The sequence below is a fragment of the Punctularia strigosozonata genome (genome assembly GCF_000264995.1).
Source record: "Punctularia strigosozonata HHB-11173 SS5 unplaced genomic scaffold PUNSTscaffold_5, whole genome shotgun sequence".
Taxonomy (NCBI): domain Eukaryota; kingdom Fungi; phylum Basidiomycota; class Agaricomycetes; order Corticiales; family Punctulariaceae; genus Punctularia; species Punctularia strigosozonata.
In genome coordinates this window covers 2,109,417-2,123,008 of record NW_006767437.1, presented here as the reverse complement: position 1 = coordinate 2,123,008, position 13,592 = coordinate 2,109,417, and the positions used below count along the sequence as shown (strand labels likewise).

The window sequence follows — 13,592 nt, the reverse complement described above, 5'->3', positions numbered from 1 at the left end:
AGCAGTCACCGACCCCGGTAAGCCGCTGAAGTGCTCGCGTATCGCGGTTCCAATAATTAACACTGGTCCAATTTCCTCGTGATAGGGAAAAGCCCTTTTCGTCCTGAATCGATACCTTCCCATAGTTGATCTACTCATACTTGCAAATTGTGAGGAGAATTCATATACTCGTATTTCGCCTTTCGACTCTGACTAATGTCATCACCACGCTCACCGTCGTGCAGCATATGCTAATACGGCGATTCACGATCGCACGTTCTGCACCGTTTGGTTCCATGTCGACTCATGGCTTATGGTGGTCAGCGTGACGGTCATAGATTGTGGGTGTTTTTCATCGTAAGCGGGCGCATGTATTGACGTCCTCTCCAGGTATCCTACTCCTTCGTACTTGGGCTATATGGGAGTGCTCGCGATTGATAATGGCAGGACTGTCGGCGCTTGGCACGGTGAGCTCCGTCGCAGCCGGCATGAGCGCCCGTGGTAACTGACCGTCGCGGATCTCATGATAGCTGTGCATACTTGCACTAGCTGGAGCCACGCTGTTCGCCGATCTGACAGTTATTCGTGAGTTCCAGTGCTCGTAGCGATTTGGCCTGCCCTATGTCTCCCTGGTTCCATCGCATGGATTGACCGACGCCGCTGCAGCCGACGAGGAAAGCCGGATCGTCCGGCCCTGCGACACGATATTACCGCGAGTCAATGTACTCTATTCCATCTGGATCAGCATCCTGGTCTATGACACGAGTGCGTTCGTTCCGCTTGATAGAGCCCGTTCTGCCTTGCTTATTGTGATGTTGTAAAAACCAGCTGTGATGACCTTAACCATGATCCGTATTATTCCGGAGGGTAGGTTGGACCCCTTGGTATCGATACGGTAATGTCAAAAGCTCACCTCTTCTCAGTGAAATCGATGGTATCGAAGACACCTCTTGCGGTCCGCGTACTGCGGGACGGGGTCCAGTTCTTCCTGGCACTGTCATGTGAGAAGAACCATTCTCAAAAGACTGGCCCCCTATTCTTATGCGCTGTAACCCAGTGATTGCTGTTGGAAACATCGTGGTCCTCAATGCTGCTCCTCCTCAGCTGTCAACGATGTTGTTTACGTGAGCTCCCTTGCCCTTCACTGCGTGTCCGGCGCCTATTCAATTTCCCTCACGTCACCTTCAGATTTCACCGGATAATGGTGTCCACTCTCGGGTCGCGAATCATCCTAAATCTTCGGGGGACAATCGACAAACAACAGACGTGGGATGATGTCGACCCTTCCCACCTCTCGATGGTCGTGTTTAGCCCTGTTGATGGACACCGAGCCATACCATCCGGAGAATGTACGCCGCTTCGGCGATCACCAGATCCTCCAGACCATGCTTAGCGGATGGCATACTAGAGAACATTTGTATATTACCAGCATCATAGACACTTACACAGCGATTTGTCGTGTCGAGCGAATGAAAGTAGACATCGGACGCGCCTCGAACAACAAGCCACCCGTGCACTCAAACCACAAACCACTACGGACGTCCTTGATTTGTAGGTGGTGATAATCCGAGGGTACGAGCGCTTGATAATAGAAGCATGGCATAATCGGTGCAATTCGGCATGCTAAGCGAACATGGGCTTGTACAAGTGACATAGTCGAAACCGTGATCAAATAGCGTAAGACACGGTCCCCCCTTAACTTCCCACTCCACACGAGATTTTCGGACGAAAAGGCGAACAGAGGGCGGTGGCGCGTTTAAGGGGCGAAGAGGGTGTTGAGGAAGGCCTCGCCCGCAGCCTTGGGCTGCTTGGGCTTCTTTGTGCCCTTGGCCTTCTTGCGCTCTTGCTTGACTGCGTGGAATCGAGCGTGAGTGCCGGATTTATGAAAACGAAGATCGGTCAACGTACGAAGCTCCTGCCTGCGGATGGTCTTGGCGTAGGGGTTGAGGCGGAAGAGAACACCCTTGTTGGTGAGGGGGTTCTTGTGCTGGGTCCAGGGGCGTTTCTGAATTTTTGGGCCAGCAGGGCGAACGATGGATTGGATCTCCGTGCTGTTGATGATGCCAGTGATATCAGGGTTGGTGACCTTCGACGTGGGGAGGCTGTAGCAGACGATATGATTAGATCGCTGATACGCCGGGATGATACTGACACGTACATGTAGTCCTTCTTGTAGACAGATGCCTTGTCGAAGGTGCCGAAGACCTCGTCAAGGAGACCGAAGGCGCCTTCGGTCCAGATGACGAAACGACCAAGATGACCACCCGGTGCGAGCTGGAGGAGGTTCAGGCGGCGGACATTGACAACCTCAACACCAGGAAGGTTGCGGAAAGCCTTGACGATGCCCTCGTCCTTGTCGTAGACGACGAGAGGACCGCGTCGCTGCCTGTGGCGGCGACCACGCATCTTTCCCTTACCCGCACGGAGCTTCCGGGAGCTGGAGACCTTGACAACATCGGCGTACGCGTTAAGGGACTTCAGGAGCGCGACGGCCTCCTTGGTCTTCTTGAAAGACTCAACGGCGGAGCCAACGACGAGGGGGACCTCCTCGATCTGCTCGATGCGGTGGCCGCGAGCGAGGACGAGGGAAGGCAGAGCAGAAGCCGCCAGGGCAGAGACGACGGCGAAGCGACGCTGGTTCTGGTTGACCTTAACGTGCCATTTGCGCCAGGTCTTGGTCGGCGCGAACATTCGACCGCCACGGCACATGTTACCAAACGCGGCCTACACCAATTTCAGCACCCCATGCATGATACGCTTTAATCAATGCCTACCTGGCCGGAGCGGTGGGTTCCTCCGCCACCAACACGGGGGATACGTGCAACGGCACGACCGGTACCCCAAGACTCCGCGGAAGTCTGGTGACCAGCCTTCACGTTGACGGCATAGGCCTGGCGCTTGTTCTTAGCAATGCTCTCTGCAGACTCGCGTCAAATCTGTTTCAGCTTTGCTTGAGAACTGGCACATACTGTGCACTTGCTGAACAACGTCCAGACGTATTGGCGCAGTCAGGACGGAAGGAAGAGGGAGAGAGCTGGAGGCCTCTGAATTCGGACTGTCAGTACAATCCGCAACCTATGCCGACAGTGCGCACCTCCGCTGGTCGAGCGGACGTTCACAGTGGGTCTTGAGGCCATAGCGATAATCTTGAGGAGGATGAGGGCGAAGGTGTGTAGCAATCCGCCGAAAATGGCATGCAGTTTCAGCCACCCCTTTTCTCACACTCACGCCGCATACTCCCCTCGCTCGAACTCAACACGCTGCTCTGGCATACTCATTCCAATAAAATAACTTTGTCTTGATGTCGTTTTCTCTGCTGCGATGCCATCCTAGACCTTGACTTAAACATGGTTTGCCCTTCCGGCCTCTCTGCGTCTGCAGGCATACCATATCCGGCCGGTTCAGCCTTCAACGAATACGTCGAGTCGCCATTGCCGCTTGAAAGCCGTCAAACAGATACGGTACTGCCGGTTGCAGTGGCAACGCACTTCCTTTGGCCCTTTTCGCACCCGCAGGGTCCAATGCGGATTTTCTATCGCGACCGGGTGGCTATGGGAGGTGTCGATGATTGAGTCGAGCATCGTGTAGTCGTGCGATGTTCATGTAGACAATGTGTAGCGTAGCAGCATTGCTGATTGGGTCAAATTTGCGCTCATAAGAAGAGGTTTGGAAGATACATCAGTTCAGCGTTTGGACGTTGAACGTTGAACGTTGAACGTCGGTGTCGCATACAATAATAGACTCGGATAACTGGGAGCTCGCAGAATTGTTCGCCGAGATTGAAGAGTAGCTTACGGTTGTTAAATACAATAGATAAACCGTCATGTACTGTAATGCACACTTTGGCTATACGAGCTGACGGGAACCACTGTGTCCCAGCTCGCCAAAGCGAGGCCTCGGGAACCGGCTGTTCCGGTATTGGGATTGCGCCGGATAATACTACCTACCTACCTACTACCTACCTACCTACTTGCAGTCGCGTAGGTGGACCGGGGACCGGCTGGCGTTCCACGCCAGCTTGTGAGGGCTCAGGAGTACTTTGATCTCCCTCGACTCTTCGTGATGCTCATTGCTGTCCACGACTCCACACCTGTCCACACTGTGATGCAGCACGGGACATGGGACTCACATACTGTCTACGTAACTCGCTCGAACATCAATGGCAGTATGTGTATTCCGGGTTGCTCTTCGATTCAGTCGGTTTCCGTGCACGCGACTCCTTGAGCTTGCTCTGGCCGCCATGGAAGCCTACAAACACCTGCGGATAAAACTCGTACGTCGTCACCGACAAAGAACGGGGCGTCACTACGCCGGATGTAGCTACATCCGGTCTATCCGCTGTAGCTTGAATCTCTTGTCCGACAGTAGAGTGTATCTGCAGCACAGGCGAGGTGGGGTGGAACTTGTGCCATGCACTGCATTTTTGGCGGGGCTCCCCGCGGACATCTTTGACTACTGCGAAGAACTTTTACCGCCTGCAGATACACTCTAGTGCGACGAAAGCTGCTATGGAGGTGCATCAGATTAAACGTTACTCCGTGCCTGCAATTCGGTTACCAGAGGGTTACTATGGCTTGGTTTGGGTGACTGCTCCCTAGCTTGCGCCAATGCGGGCTCGGGGCATGCGAATCAGAAGCCTGATCCGGTACTAGAGGAGCGCCTGCGACTACTGCTCGTACCGAAGAGAATGAAAATGCCGAGATCGTGCGGGATTACTGCGGATAGATCGTGCGTCCAAGCTCCCCCGGGGTGGTTCCCCAACACCCAGGCAATATACTTCGTCATGCGCTGATCACCACGCAACAGCGCCCTCCTTCCGCGCGCAATTCTCACCGAAGGGGCCCGCACATATAGGGAACGCTTCCCCTCTCGTGTTAACCCCGTTTTGCACCTCGTTCCTCGATAATGCTAGACTTCAGCAGTACGTTGGGTGCTGTTCTACTGGGCTATACGTTCGAGGTGTTGTGAGTGATGACATCCTAGCTCCTAAACCACAGGTTGAAACGACCTTAGATTATACGGCGTGACACTCCTGCAAACCTTCATGTAGGTTACACATCGATTGCAAGCTGTGCAAGGTCAATATCGCATGGCTATCGTAGATACTTTCGACAGAGCGCAGGACGCGACGGCCGCCTTCTACAATCCTTGGTGAGTAGCCTGGCTTCTTACTGGGGAAAATTTTGAACACTTCGGTAAGGTCGCACTGCTATGGTAAGACGGCAGCAGTTCCGGGTTCGTTCCTTCTCATATGACACACTCTCACAGCATCCTGGACGCACTACATCTATCCTTTACCACCCACTCCTTGTGGCACTACGTCGTTCGGAACTTCGCGGACGTCCTTGCGCTCCTACATCCCGTTTGGTACGTCCGTCGCCCCAAATGGGACACGAAATCGGATTGATTTCCAATCAGGAGCCTGGGAGCGCAATGCATGGTCACGGTTAGTGGCCCATTACATTTGTGCATGCATTCCTTACCGTATGTAACAGGCTATCAGTGACTTAATCATACGATTGTGAGCCCACTCCCGTCATCACCTATCAATCATACTGACCTCGGGTAACAGTCTTTTCACGCGACGTAAGATAACATCGCTCGCTACTATCTGTGGATCTGACGCAGGCTTATTCAGGTATTTGGAAATGTGTGTGCCTCTACTTTGCTACCTTTTCGATGCTTACCCACCTATAACAGTAAGCCAAGGGAATGTATGGTTGGCCGGCCTAATTGTGAGTGTGATCGATTATCGCGTCGAGTTACTGATGTCAACGTCCTGCAATCAGACTCCGCTTACTCTGTTGGCATTCGGTAAATTATGGCATTAATGTGCTCGGACCTCGACTAACCAATCTCCATTCGCTCCAGGAACAGCGTTCGGTGCGTTTGAACAACACGTTTTGGGTTGCAACTGGCTCAAGGTTCGGTGGCTAACAGCGTTCGGGCTGAGAGGGTATGTGTGATTTAAACTGACTCGAAGCCATCATTGAGCGTTCCCGCCAGTCTATCGTTGCCCTCGTTCACAGATGTGCCCGGTATTAAGGCAAGCGTAACGAGAGCAGCTTTCAGGAGAGTCTTGCTGAAGTGTGCTCAGTGGTTGCTCATCTTGGGGCTGTCATGTTCCGTGGCCATAGATGTAATTCTGGCCGCATCCTTGTGCTGGCTACTTTACGGGAACAAGAGCGGTTTCTCAAAGTAGGTCTCGCCACCCGATCTTGTTGGCCTTGAAGATTGATGTTTATCGGACTGTATAGGACGGACGGCTTGATAAACCTCCTGATTGTTTATGGTATCAGTACTGGCGCAATCACGGGGTAGGTTGGATTCGTGATGACAAATTGGTTGACGCACTCATTCTCTCCTTCCCCTCAGCGTCTGTGCAATTCTTGTGCTGATTACCGTAAGCTCTCACGTAACCTCATGCGGAGACGGTGCTAACTGCGCGCGATTCAGTACGTCACCATGCCTGATAACTTCATATGGATTGCCTTCTTTTTCATCCTTGGAAAGCGTGCGTCGTCCCGCTTTCTTCTACTGATTCGCTTTCTTCTACTGATTCTGATCCGCTGAAATGGCATCGCGCAGTCTTCCTCAACAGCCTCCTAGGTATGAGATTGCGCGAAGCTTCTCCACTCCGTCAGTTCTCATTGGCATCGCAGTCTCATTAAACGCAAGAACTGCGCTGAAAGAGCGGACCGCGCTTCCAATGTCATCGCTCTCCAAGAAGTCCGTGCGCAAAAGCGAGCATCGGCACGGGAACCCCGTCGATTCGGTGAGTACGTTGCACGAACTTCCATACTGGGGTGCTCAATGTTGCCCGATAGCGACTTGCCGTCCGCATCGATACTACCTCACAGACATTCGTTGACGACAAGGTAAATTGCGCATGGAATCTCTAGTAGGTAGCTCACCTTATCTTGTCGCGCAGCATGATAGTTTTCCACAACCCCTGGGATACACAAGCTAGACAGGCCGTACTTACTTAACGCCGTCTCATTATTCTTGTACCACTAGACAGAAGGCGCACTCGCCCTTCGCAAACGGTTTTGCAGATGTCCTCCTTCGTGTATGTAACGCCGCTGGTCGAGAGTGGTGTTTGTGGGAGGCACAGTTTTTATACTGCTTGGTCAGCGTTCGTAAATACATATACGTCGATGTCGTAGATCATCATATCTACACAGCAGTGCTGACGATAAATCACCTATAGCGTCAAATTACTGATTATCTTTCCTTCTGAGCAAAGCTACTGCATGTTGGCCGCCGCACGAGACGGCTTCAGTAATCCAAGAGCCAGCGCGTCGCACGACCTCCCGAGGTGTGAGGACGTCCCGGTCCGTCTCCGCTAAGGCTAGTTCGCTGCCCAAGCCTAGCTCACCAGTGACCTGACGGCCCCAACTGTACATGGCGCTTTCCGTGTCGATGGCGAAGGAGCAATGCGTACCGCACGCTATGTATCGGATCCTGGCGTTGTACGGAAAAGTAACCTGAGTGGGTGTGTCCAAGAAGTGGGTACTGCGTCTGTTTGGGTCCATCAATGCTGGGTGATGAGGCGGGAGACCGAGCCGTCCCTCCTCCGAAAGACCGCACGCGTACACGCGTCCATCCGAAGTCAGGAATAAGGTATGCTGCTGTCCACCTGTGATCGACGTTACAGTTGCTCCATCCAGTTCGTCCTTGCTCAGCCCCGCGACACGTTGCGGAGACGGCACGACCTCGGCATCAATGCCGGTCCCAGTTCTGCCGTTGCTGTTGATGCCCCATCCCCAGACGGTCCCTTCGGTGTCGACTGCGAAAGAATGGTTCTCGCCAGAACCAACGACCACCGCTTTTCTCGAACGTCTTCCCAAGACGATCTTTTCCGGAACGGTGCCCTGCAGCTCGCGCCCTGCTATGATCCGGCGAGCGAGCTGGCCGTCTTCGCCGAAGCCCATGGTGTACACGTCGCCGGCTGCGGTCAAAACCACCAAGTGTTGATTACCCGCGGCCACCTGGCTAACCATAGTGTTTTCCAGCCGTTCCACGAGGGCGGGGACGTGTTGTCTCTCCACATGAGGTGAGAAGGCGCAACGCCCTTCCGATGACTGCAGAAAAAAGGGTGAATGAGTCATTTCCGGGACTCAAGATTGGAAGAAGATGCTAACGCGAAAAGTTCCCCAGGCGCGAAACTCGCCTTGGCTGTCAACAGCCGCAGAAATGGTATCGCCTGCTACGATCCGCGTGGCCCGGAAACCTGCTTCAACCAGAAGCTGAAGAGGCGCTAGGAGTTCCGTATATTCAGAGGGGAGGCCATCGCTAGGTCTCCCCAACGACGCGTTATCGTTCACACCGCAGGACCAGACCTACTGCAACCGTCGGAAACGACGTAATACGGATGGCGACCTGAAACCTTTACCTTGCCGGCTTCATCTATGACCAACGTGTGGAATCCGCCCGCTGCCACCGCTTCGAGCCCAGCGCCGGGTTCGCCGAAGCTACCGTCCGCGATGCGCTCGTCTACCCATTTGTTCCTTGCGGCTTGAATATGAACTCGGTGGGTATGGTTTCCAGGCTAAGAACTCCATCGTCGGCGTTGCCTCAGCCAAACAGTTGGAGAGGGGGCCGTTGCCGGTGAGGTGGTTTCGGACATTCGACCACGGGCGGGGGCGTCTTCCCTGGCGAAGGCCGCTTCTTACTGGGCGCGGCAGCCTGTCGGTTGAGCGTGTCAGCACGCTTTCCGGACGAAGTCTGCCGCTTGCCTCTGTGAAGCTTGTCCGCGGCCGTTGAGCGTGGTCTCAAGGATCGGGTGGGCGCCATGGATAGGGAATAACTAGCTCAGGGGTCAGCAACAACACGCGGTCGGGCTGCGGTTCAGGCCGTGAGAGGTGTCGAAGAGACTGATCGTCTGGACAAAGCAGGGCATTATCAACGACATGGATTCCAATGTAATAACCTTTAATACTCACAGCTAGTATGGTTGTCCACCGCCCGGAGACGAGGACGATAGAACTGCGTTATCCTCACATATTAGTGTGCGATTATTATTGAGTGTGTTGAGTTGGTGACCGGTGACCGACCGCGGTTCCGACGCGTCGCACCTCATCCCGAGCCGCGAAGCTGTCATGACGCTCCTGCCCTTGCTTCACACCGCGCGTTCACCAGCATTACCGGCAACCCTACGGTTGAGCGCAGCGAGCTTATTGCAATGCCAACATCGCATATCAGGCTGCTCAGCGAGCACCTCGAATAGACGACATCTCGCGACGCGACCCGAACCCGCGTACCCCGGGCATATTCCTTTGAACTGGGCCGAAAATGCGTTCTTGGCCGTGGGGTCGGCCGTGATGTCGCTGGCAGACCCGTATAGGGGGGGTATGTCTTCTTTGCCGCTCGTTGTGTTCTATGATCGTGACATTTTGAGCCAGATATGATCGCTGCCCTAGGCGAAACTACGGCAGGGCCAGTATTACCCAAGCTCCTTGACACCATGCTTGCCTCGCCCGAGGGAAGACGCATCATGAAGGAGAGGCCACGCATCAACACCAAGACCGTCGATATGGCATACTTAAGCCGACTTCCCAAAGGCACGTTCGGGAAGTCCTACGTTGACTGGCTAGAAAGATGCGGCGTTAGCCCTGACACTCGAGAACCTGCGAGTATTGCCATAGCTGAATTCAGGAAATGACCTTACTCACGAGCCTCTAGGTTCACTACATATCGGACCCCGAACAAGCGTATGTCATGCAACGCTACCGGGAGACACACGATTTTTACCACACTCTCACGAACATGGTACGCACGATGTCCTGCCCAGGGGTTACTGTCTCATGCTCTCCCCGTAGCCCGTGTCAGTCACGTACGAGCTTGCAGTCAAATGGTTTGAGTTTGCCAACTTGGGCCTGCCGATGGCCCTGCTTGGTGGTGTCGCAGGTCCGCTCCGCCTATCAAGCAAACAACGAGAACGGTGCGCTTTTCATATCGCCGACAGTGTGGAAATCGAGGGCTGATATTCATTGTCCAGATTATTCACGCAATACGTTCCTTGGGCGCTCAAGTGCGGAAGCTCCGCGCGCTGCTTGCTGACCGTGTACTGGGAGGAAAGATGGGAACAACCGCTCGAGGAGATGAAGAAGGAGCTCGGCGTCTGGGACGCGCCACCTGTCCGTCGGAGTCTACTTGAAACTTGTCCAGTCAGCGAATTGACGTGTCTTCTACAGGCGAGGTGGCCAAAACCTTTGAAGGAAACGGAGGTCGCTGAGGTCAAGGCCCAAGTCCAACAATCCAACGTCAGCCCATGATTGCGACAAGCTGTACGGCGGACACACTGGGATCCTGCCCTTCTTGACCGAGATGCTCAAATCATCTTCGTGCGGACGCTTCGATAGACATTCCACATCATTCATTCGATTGTACCGAGTACTATTAACGATCTATACTTTAATCGAGAGTCCGTGCAGCGAAAACGTGTCGACAATGAAAAAGATGCAATGAACTAGCCGCTGTACACAGCTAGTTGCCCCGGAACCGGCGAAAGTTTATACTTCGCTAGCGATCGTGATTGAGCGATCTTCGCTAGATCTATGACCTAAGCCAAAGCGTGAGCACACGGTCCACGATCTAGAGGCGGTTAACGCCCACCCAAGCGAGAGATAGGTAACGACGGGTTAGAGCTGCCCGCGGTATGATATGGGTATACGTAGGCCCCTTGTGGCTATATGGCAGTGAGCGTATTGTGAACGAGTTCCGGATGTATGCCGACCTGAAATATGTCTGCGCTGTTCCTCTCTGGCACATTCGCGACCGGGTCTTGATGCTGCATACATAATGTCAACGAACGTGCTCGACGAACCAGGGAGAAAAACCAACAGCGCACCTTCAACTGCATGATACTGAAGCTCGACGACGTTTTCGAAGTCCGGATGGTATCCGTGGGGAGATTCGGGTTCGGCGCGAACCGAGCCAAAGACATGCTCCCAATCTCGCGAGACTCACGACTTCTGTCCCTGATCCTTTCGCGCCCGTTGAGGCTGACGAGAAGCGCATTCGTGAATACTTGGAGATATATTAGCGTCGTGGGATATGGGCGCCAGTAGCATGCCCGACTCACGTTTGCTAAGGTTGATGTAAAACCTACAGGTATGCTCGTTAGTCGCAAGCAAATCGTAGTGTGAGTACGGACGTACGCAGCGAAAACAAAGTTGTGCGGGAATGCAGCAAACTGGTCCCAATGCGTCAGCTGGAATCAAGGCTAAAACTGATACGGCAAACGTACTGTGATCAGAACGGCCAACGCACACATCCTATGGAGATAGCATCAGTGCGATGCCATCTCAAGACATGCCAATATTCTTACGCAGTCAACGCTCCGGTGCCTATAATGTACTTCATGAGTAGATCGACTAAAGTATTTGTGCTATATCTCGGTTCGTCAGCGAACGCAGTAAGGCGAAAGGACGAACATGAAATGCTAACCTCCTCAATCCAGTTCGGCTATGGTTCAGATAGTAACATAGCGACGCTGCGAGCACCACATCTGCAACGACACAAGATGCGAAACCAGAATATAGATCCCACTATCAAATGCCAGATGAAATCAGAGAAGTGCATACATCGCATATAAGGCTTACGTACGGCAACTCCGGGACCGTGCAGGCCAGACCACGACTCTAGATTTAGACTGGAATTCATATCAGAATGGTCAAACTGCATGCATCGATGGCAATCGCACTCACGCCTTAGCGCCGAAGACTTGAGGGGTCCGAATCAGTGTTTGTGCTCCGCAATGCATGGAATTGACTTACGGCATCCTGATACTGAAACGAAATTCATTAGAGCAAAATTGAGGGACCGGCGGTATATTACTCACTGAAAGCCCAGAACGTTGTAGATATCTGCATGTATATCAGCACGCGGCCCTGACGTGGGGGATAGTAACCTTACGATAATGATGACTAGTGCTACGTTCTTCTGGCTGAGAACCCACAACCGGACTATATATATACTGAATTGGGATGTCAACACATAGTCGTTGAAAAGGAACAACGCTCATACCATCGAACTATCATGGTGCTAACTTCCTATGTCATTATCGTGAGCACAAGCAGAAAATAGCACGGGCGATGTACTGACTGTAACAAATACTTGAGCCTGTATATGAAAACAGTACTTTAGCAATTGAGCCATGGAACAAGATGATACGCACACAAAGGCTCCTAGTGGACGAGGTCATCAGTGAGGTCATTTCATGTGCGCTCAAATCGTCCTTACCACGGAGGGGTCAACAATGCAAGGAAGTTGCCGAACTGCGACACGGAGATGATGTAAAGGGAATGCGCCGTGAATGCCAGCTGGAGCGCATCCAGAGACCATAGGAAATATATCTTCAGAATGGGGTCAGAGCGGGGCACGTGTTGCAGGTGAGGTACCACGAACCATGCCTCTGAACCACGGCTTATCTGAACAATGCCCCCGGCGATAGTACCGGCAAGTCTGGACCGTCGCAGCTCCTGCGGGAGATGTGCAGAAAATGAGCACCTCTAGTCGATCCAGACTCGAGGATAACTGATCGAACAAGGCCGATGCGACCATGCAGCCCACGAATAACGACCCCAGGGTGCCGTTGAGAGATTCCGACATGGCCGACCGCGTTCGTGGATCTCGATGGCAGTTATATCCCGCGCTTTGAGCTCGCGCGGTTTCAGGGAACCGGTGAAGGAGAGAGGAGACGTCAAGGTGCAAAATATAGGGGCTTAGGTGGCTTGAGCTGTTGGGCTCAAGTAGCAGATCCGCACCACGATCGGAGCGGGAAGGACATCTGAGCGAAGCGCAATATCGGCAAATCGAGGTGCGAGATGTTTGTCCCCGCCAGTTGCGGGACGTCCTGGACCGGTGAGTGTGATCGGAATAGAGGATATGTGCGCATGAGATCACATCCATTCCCACTACTACACGCCTCCGGTGCGTGCCATTCAACGAGGCGGTTGGTGGCTCCGCATTCTGCGTAAACTCTGGGGCGGTGAGTCCGCGTGCCAGCACAACGCAGTCCAGCGACGGTCGCAATGAGGGAGAACGAGTCTCCGCTTACGTTCAAGATTAGACTTCCTGGAAGCTTCCGCCTGGCCAATCGCGAGCTCGACATGTCACGTGCCAGTTTCCCGAATAGTTCCCCGGCCCGGCCTTGGTCCCTTTCGTCCACGTCTGGCAGTTGTCTGGCAGTGGGCCAAAACACGGAAGAACTTGCAGGCTCTCCTGAACGACAACTCGTCGTTAGTTCGGGCTCTGGGCAACAGAAAATACCAGGAAAATACTCGTCGCCTTTCGGACGCCTTGATCTACTTGTCAACTGATCAATCTACGCGGTGGGCGCTGCCGCAGGCATCTCGCCACCGCTAACGCGTTTGCTGGTTCTAGTGCAAGTCCCACAGCTGTTGTCGAACGCATCATGTCACTATGTCTTGTTCTCCTCTTGACGACCGCCGCGTCTCTACGGTCCTTCAGCTCGTCTCCGTACAATACCGGCAGACTGCCACAGGCAAACTGGGCAACTTCTGTGGATAGACATTCTGTTGCTCTTGAATTTGATTGCTCGTCACCCAAGATAGGCGTTGCAAACGAGAAGGATAGTTTAGCACTAA

The 13,592-nt window shown here is 53.4% G+C and overlaps 6 protein-coding genes across 6 annotated transcripts; 3 read left to right on the top strand and 3 right to left on the bottom strand.

The window, feature by feature from the left end:
- Positions 1–99: 99 nt before the first annotated feature.
- Positions 100–1,224, top strand: PUNSTDRAFT_120283 (uncharacterized protein; the record flags this gene model as incomplete). The annotated part of the gene is made up of 9 exons (XM_007383283.1): positions 100–149; positions 225–320; positions 370–446; positions 510–564; positions 646–744; positions 808–846; positions 903–980; positions 1,037–1,103; positions 1,168–1,224. Coding segments are annotated over exons 2-9 (498 nt in total), but the record flags the coding sequence as incomplete, so codon positions are not given.
- Positions 1,225–1,577: 353 nt separating this feature from the next.
- Positions 1,578–3,142, bottom strand: PUNSTDRAFT_143407 (uncharacterized protein). Its single transcript, XM_007383282.1, has 6 exons — positions 3,074–3,142; positions 2,949–3,023; positions 2,754–2,896; positions 2,138–2,703; positions 1,888–2,081; positions 1,578–1,830 (listed from the first exon to the last, which is right to left on the bottom strand). The coding sequence occupies exons 1-6, from the start codon at positions 3,114–3,116 to the stop codon at positions 1,736–1,738; spliced, it is 1,116 nt and encodes a 371-aa protein (XP_007383344.1). The 5' UTR covers positions 3,117–3,142; the 3' UTR covers positions 1,578–1,735.
- Positions 3,143–5,068: 1,926 nt separating this feature from the next.
- Positions 5,069–6,949, top strand: PUNSTDRAFT_133841 (uncharacterized protein; the record flags this gene model as incomplete). The annotated part of the gene is made up of 19 exons (XM_007383281.1): positions 5,069–5,130; positions 5,248–5,346; positions 5,398–5,425; positions 5,475–5,500; positions 5,552–5,565; positions 5,618–5,629; positions 5,680–5,714; positions 5,769–5,793; positions 5,851–5,862; positions 5,920–5,935; positions 5,986–6,031; positions 6,077–6,177; positions 6,237–6,296; positions 6,355–6,382; positions 6,436–6,493; positions 6,568–6,588; positions 6,642–6,754; positions 6,807–6,857; positions 6,911–6,949. 19 exons carry the CDS (start codon positions 5,069–5,071, stop codon positions 6,947–6,949), a joined length of 846 nt encoding a protein of 281 aa, XP_007383343.1.
- Positions 6,950–7,196: 247 nt separating this feature from the next.
- On the bottom strand, positions 7,197–8,775 carry PUNSTDRAFT_113358 (RCC1/BLIP-II; the record flags this gene model as incomplete). The annotated part of the gene is made up of 4 exons (XM_007383280.1): positions 7,197–8,063; positions 8,124–8,321; positions 8,375–8,496; positions 8,655–8,775. 4 exons carry the CDS (start codon positions 8,773–8,775, stop codon positions 7,197–7,199), a joined length of 1,308 nt encoding a protein of 435 aa, XP_007383342.1.
- A 288-nt stretch (positions 8,776–9,063) lies between these two features.
- Positions 9,064–10,395, top strand: PUNSTDRAFT_143405 (ubiquinone biosynthesis protein COQ4 mitochondrial). Its single transcript, XM_007383279.1, has 6 exons — positions 9,064–9,330; positions 9,384–9,610; positions 9,664–9,750; positions 9,801–9,922; positions 9,980–10,118; positions 10,176–10,395. Exons 1-6 carry the CDS (start codon positions 9,081–9,083, stop codon positions 10,254–10,256), a joined length of 906 nt encoding a protein of 301 aa, XP_007383341.1. The 5' UTR covers positions 9,064–9,080; the 3' UTR covers positions 10,257–10,395.
- Positions 10,396–10,450: 55 nt separating this feature from the next.
- On the bottom strand, positions 10,451–12,594 carry PUNSTDRAFT_133838 (uncharacterized protein; the record flags this gene model as incomplete). Its single annotated transcript, XM_007383278.1, has 19 exons — positions 10,451–10,536; positions 10,597–10,669; positions 10,718–10,771; positions 10,832–11,010; positions 11,066–11,088; positions 11,142–11,176; positions 11,231–11,258; positions 11,312–11,371; positions 11,431–11,531; positions 11,590–11,635; positions 11,691–11,706; positions 11,760–11,771; positions 11,825–11,849; positions 11,899–11,959; positions 12,010–12,035; positions 12,088–12,105; positions 12,161–12,170; positions 12,226–12,338; positions 12,391–12,594. The coding sequence occupies 19 exons, from the start codon at positions 12,592–12,594 to the stop codon at positions 10,451–10,453; spliced, it is 1,170 nt and encodes a 389-aa protein (XP_007383340.1).
- Positions 12,595–13,592: the final 998 nt, after the last annotated feature.

Excerpts from the sequence above, each read along its gene's own strand:
- PUNSTDRAFT_143407 (XM_007383282.1), bottom strand. The coding sequence starts at position 3,116 with ATGGCCTCAAGACCCACTGTGAACGTCCGCTCGACCAGCGGAG. Across the intron at positions 3,024-3,073 it reads CGTCCGCTCGACCAGCGGAG|AGGCCTCCAGCTCTCTCCCT; the intron begins GTGCGCACTGTC and ends GTCCGAATTCAG. Across the intron at positions 2,897-2,948 it reads CGTTGTTCAGCAAGTGCACA|AGAGCATTGCTAAGAACAAG; the intron begins GTATGTGCCAGT and ends GCGAGTCTGCAG.
- PUNSTDRAFT_143405 (XM_007383279.1), top strand. The coding sequence starts at position 9,081 with ATGACGCTCCTGCCCTTGCTTCACACCGCGCGTTCACCAGCATTACCG. Across the intron at positions 9,611-9,663 it reads GCCCTGACACTCGAGAACCT|GTTCACTACATATCGGACCC; the intron begins GCGAGTATTGCC and ends ACGAGCCTCTAG. Across the intron at positions 9,923-9,979 it reads TCAAGCAAACAACGAGAACG|ATTATTCACGCAATACGTTC; the intron begins GTGCGCTTTTCA and ends TTCATTGTCCAG.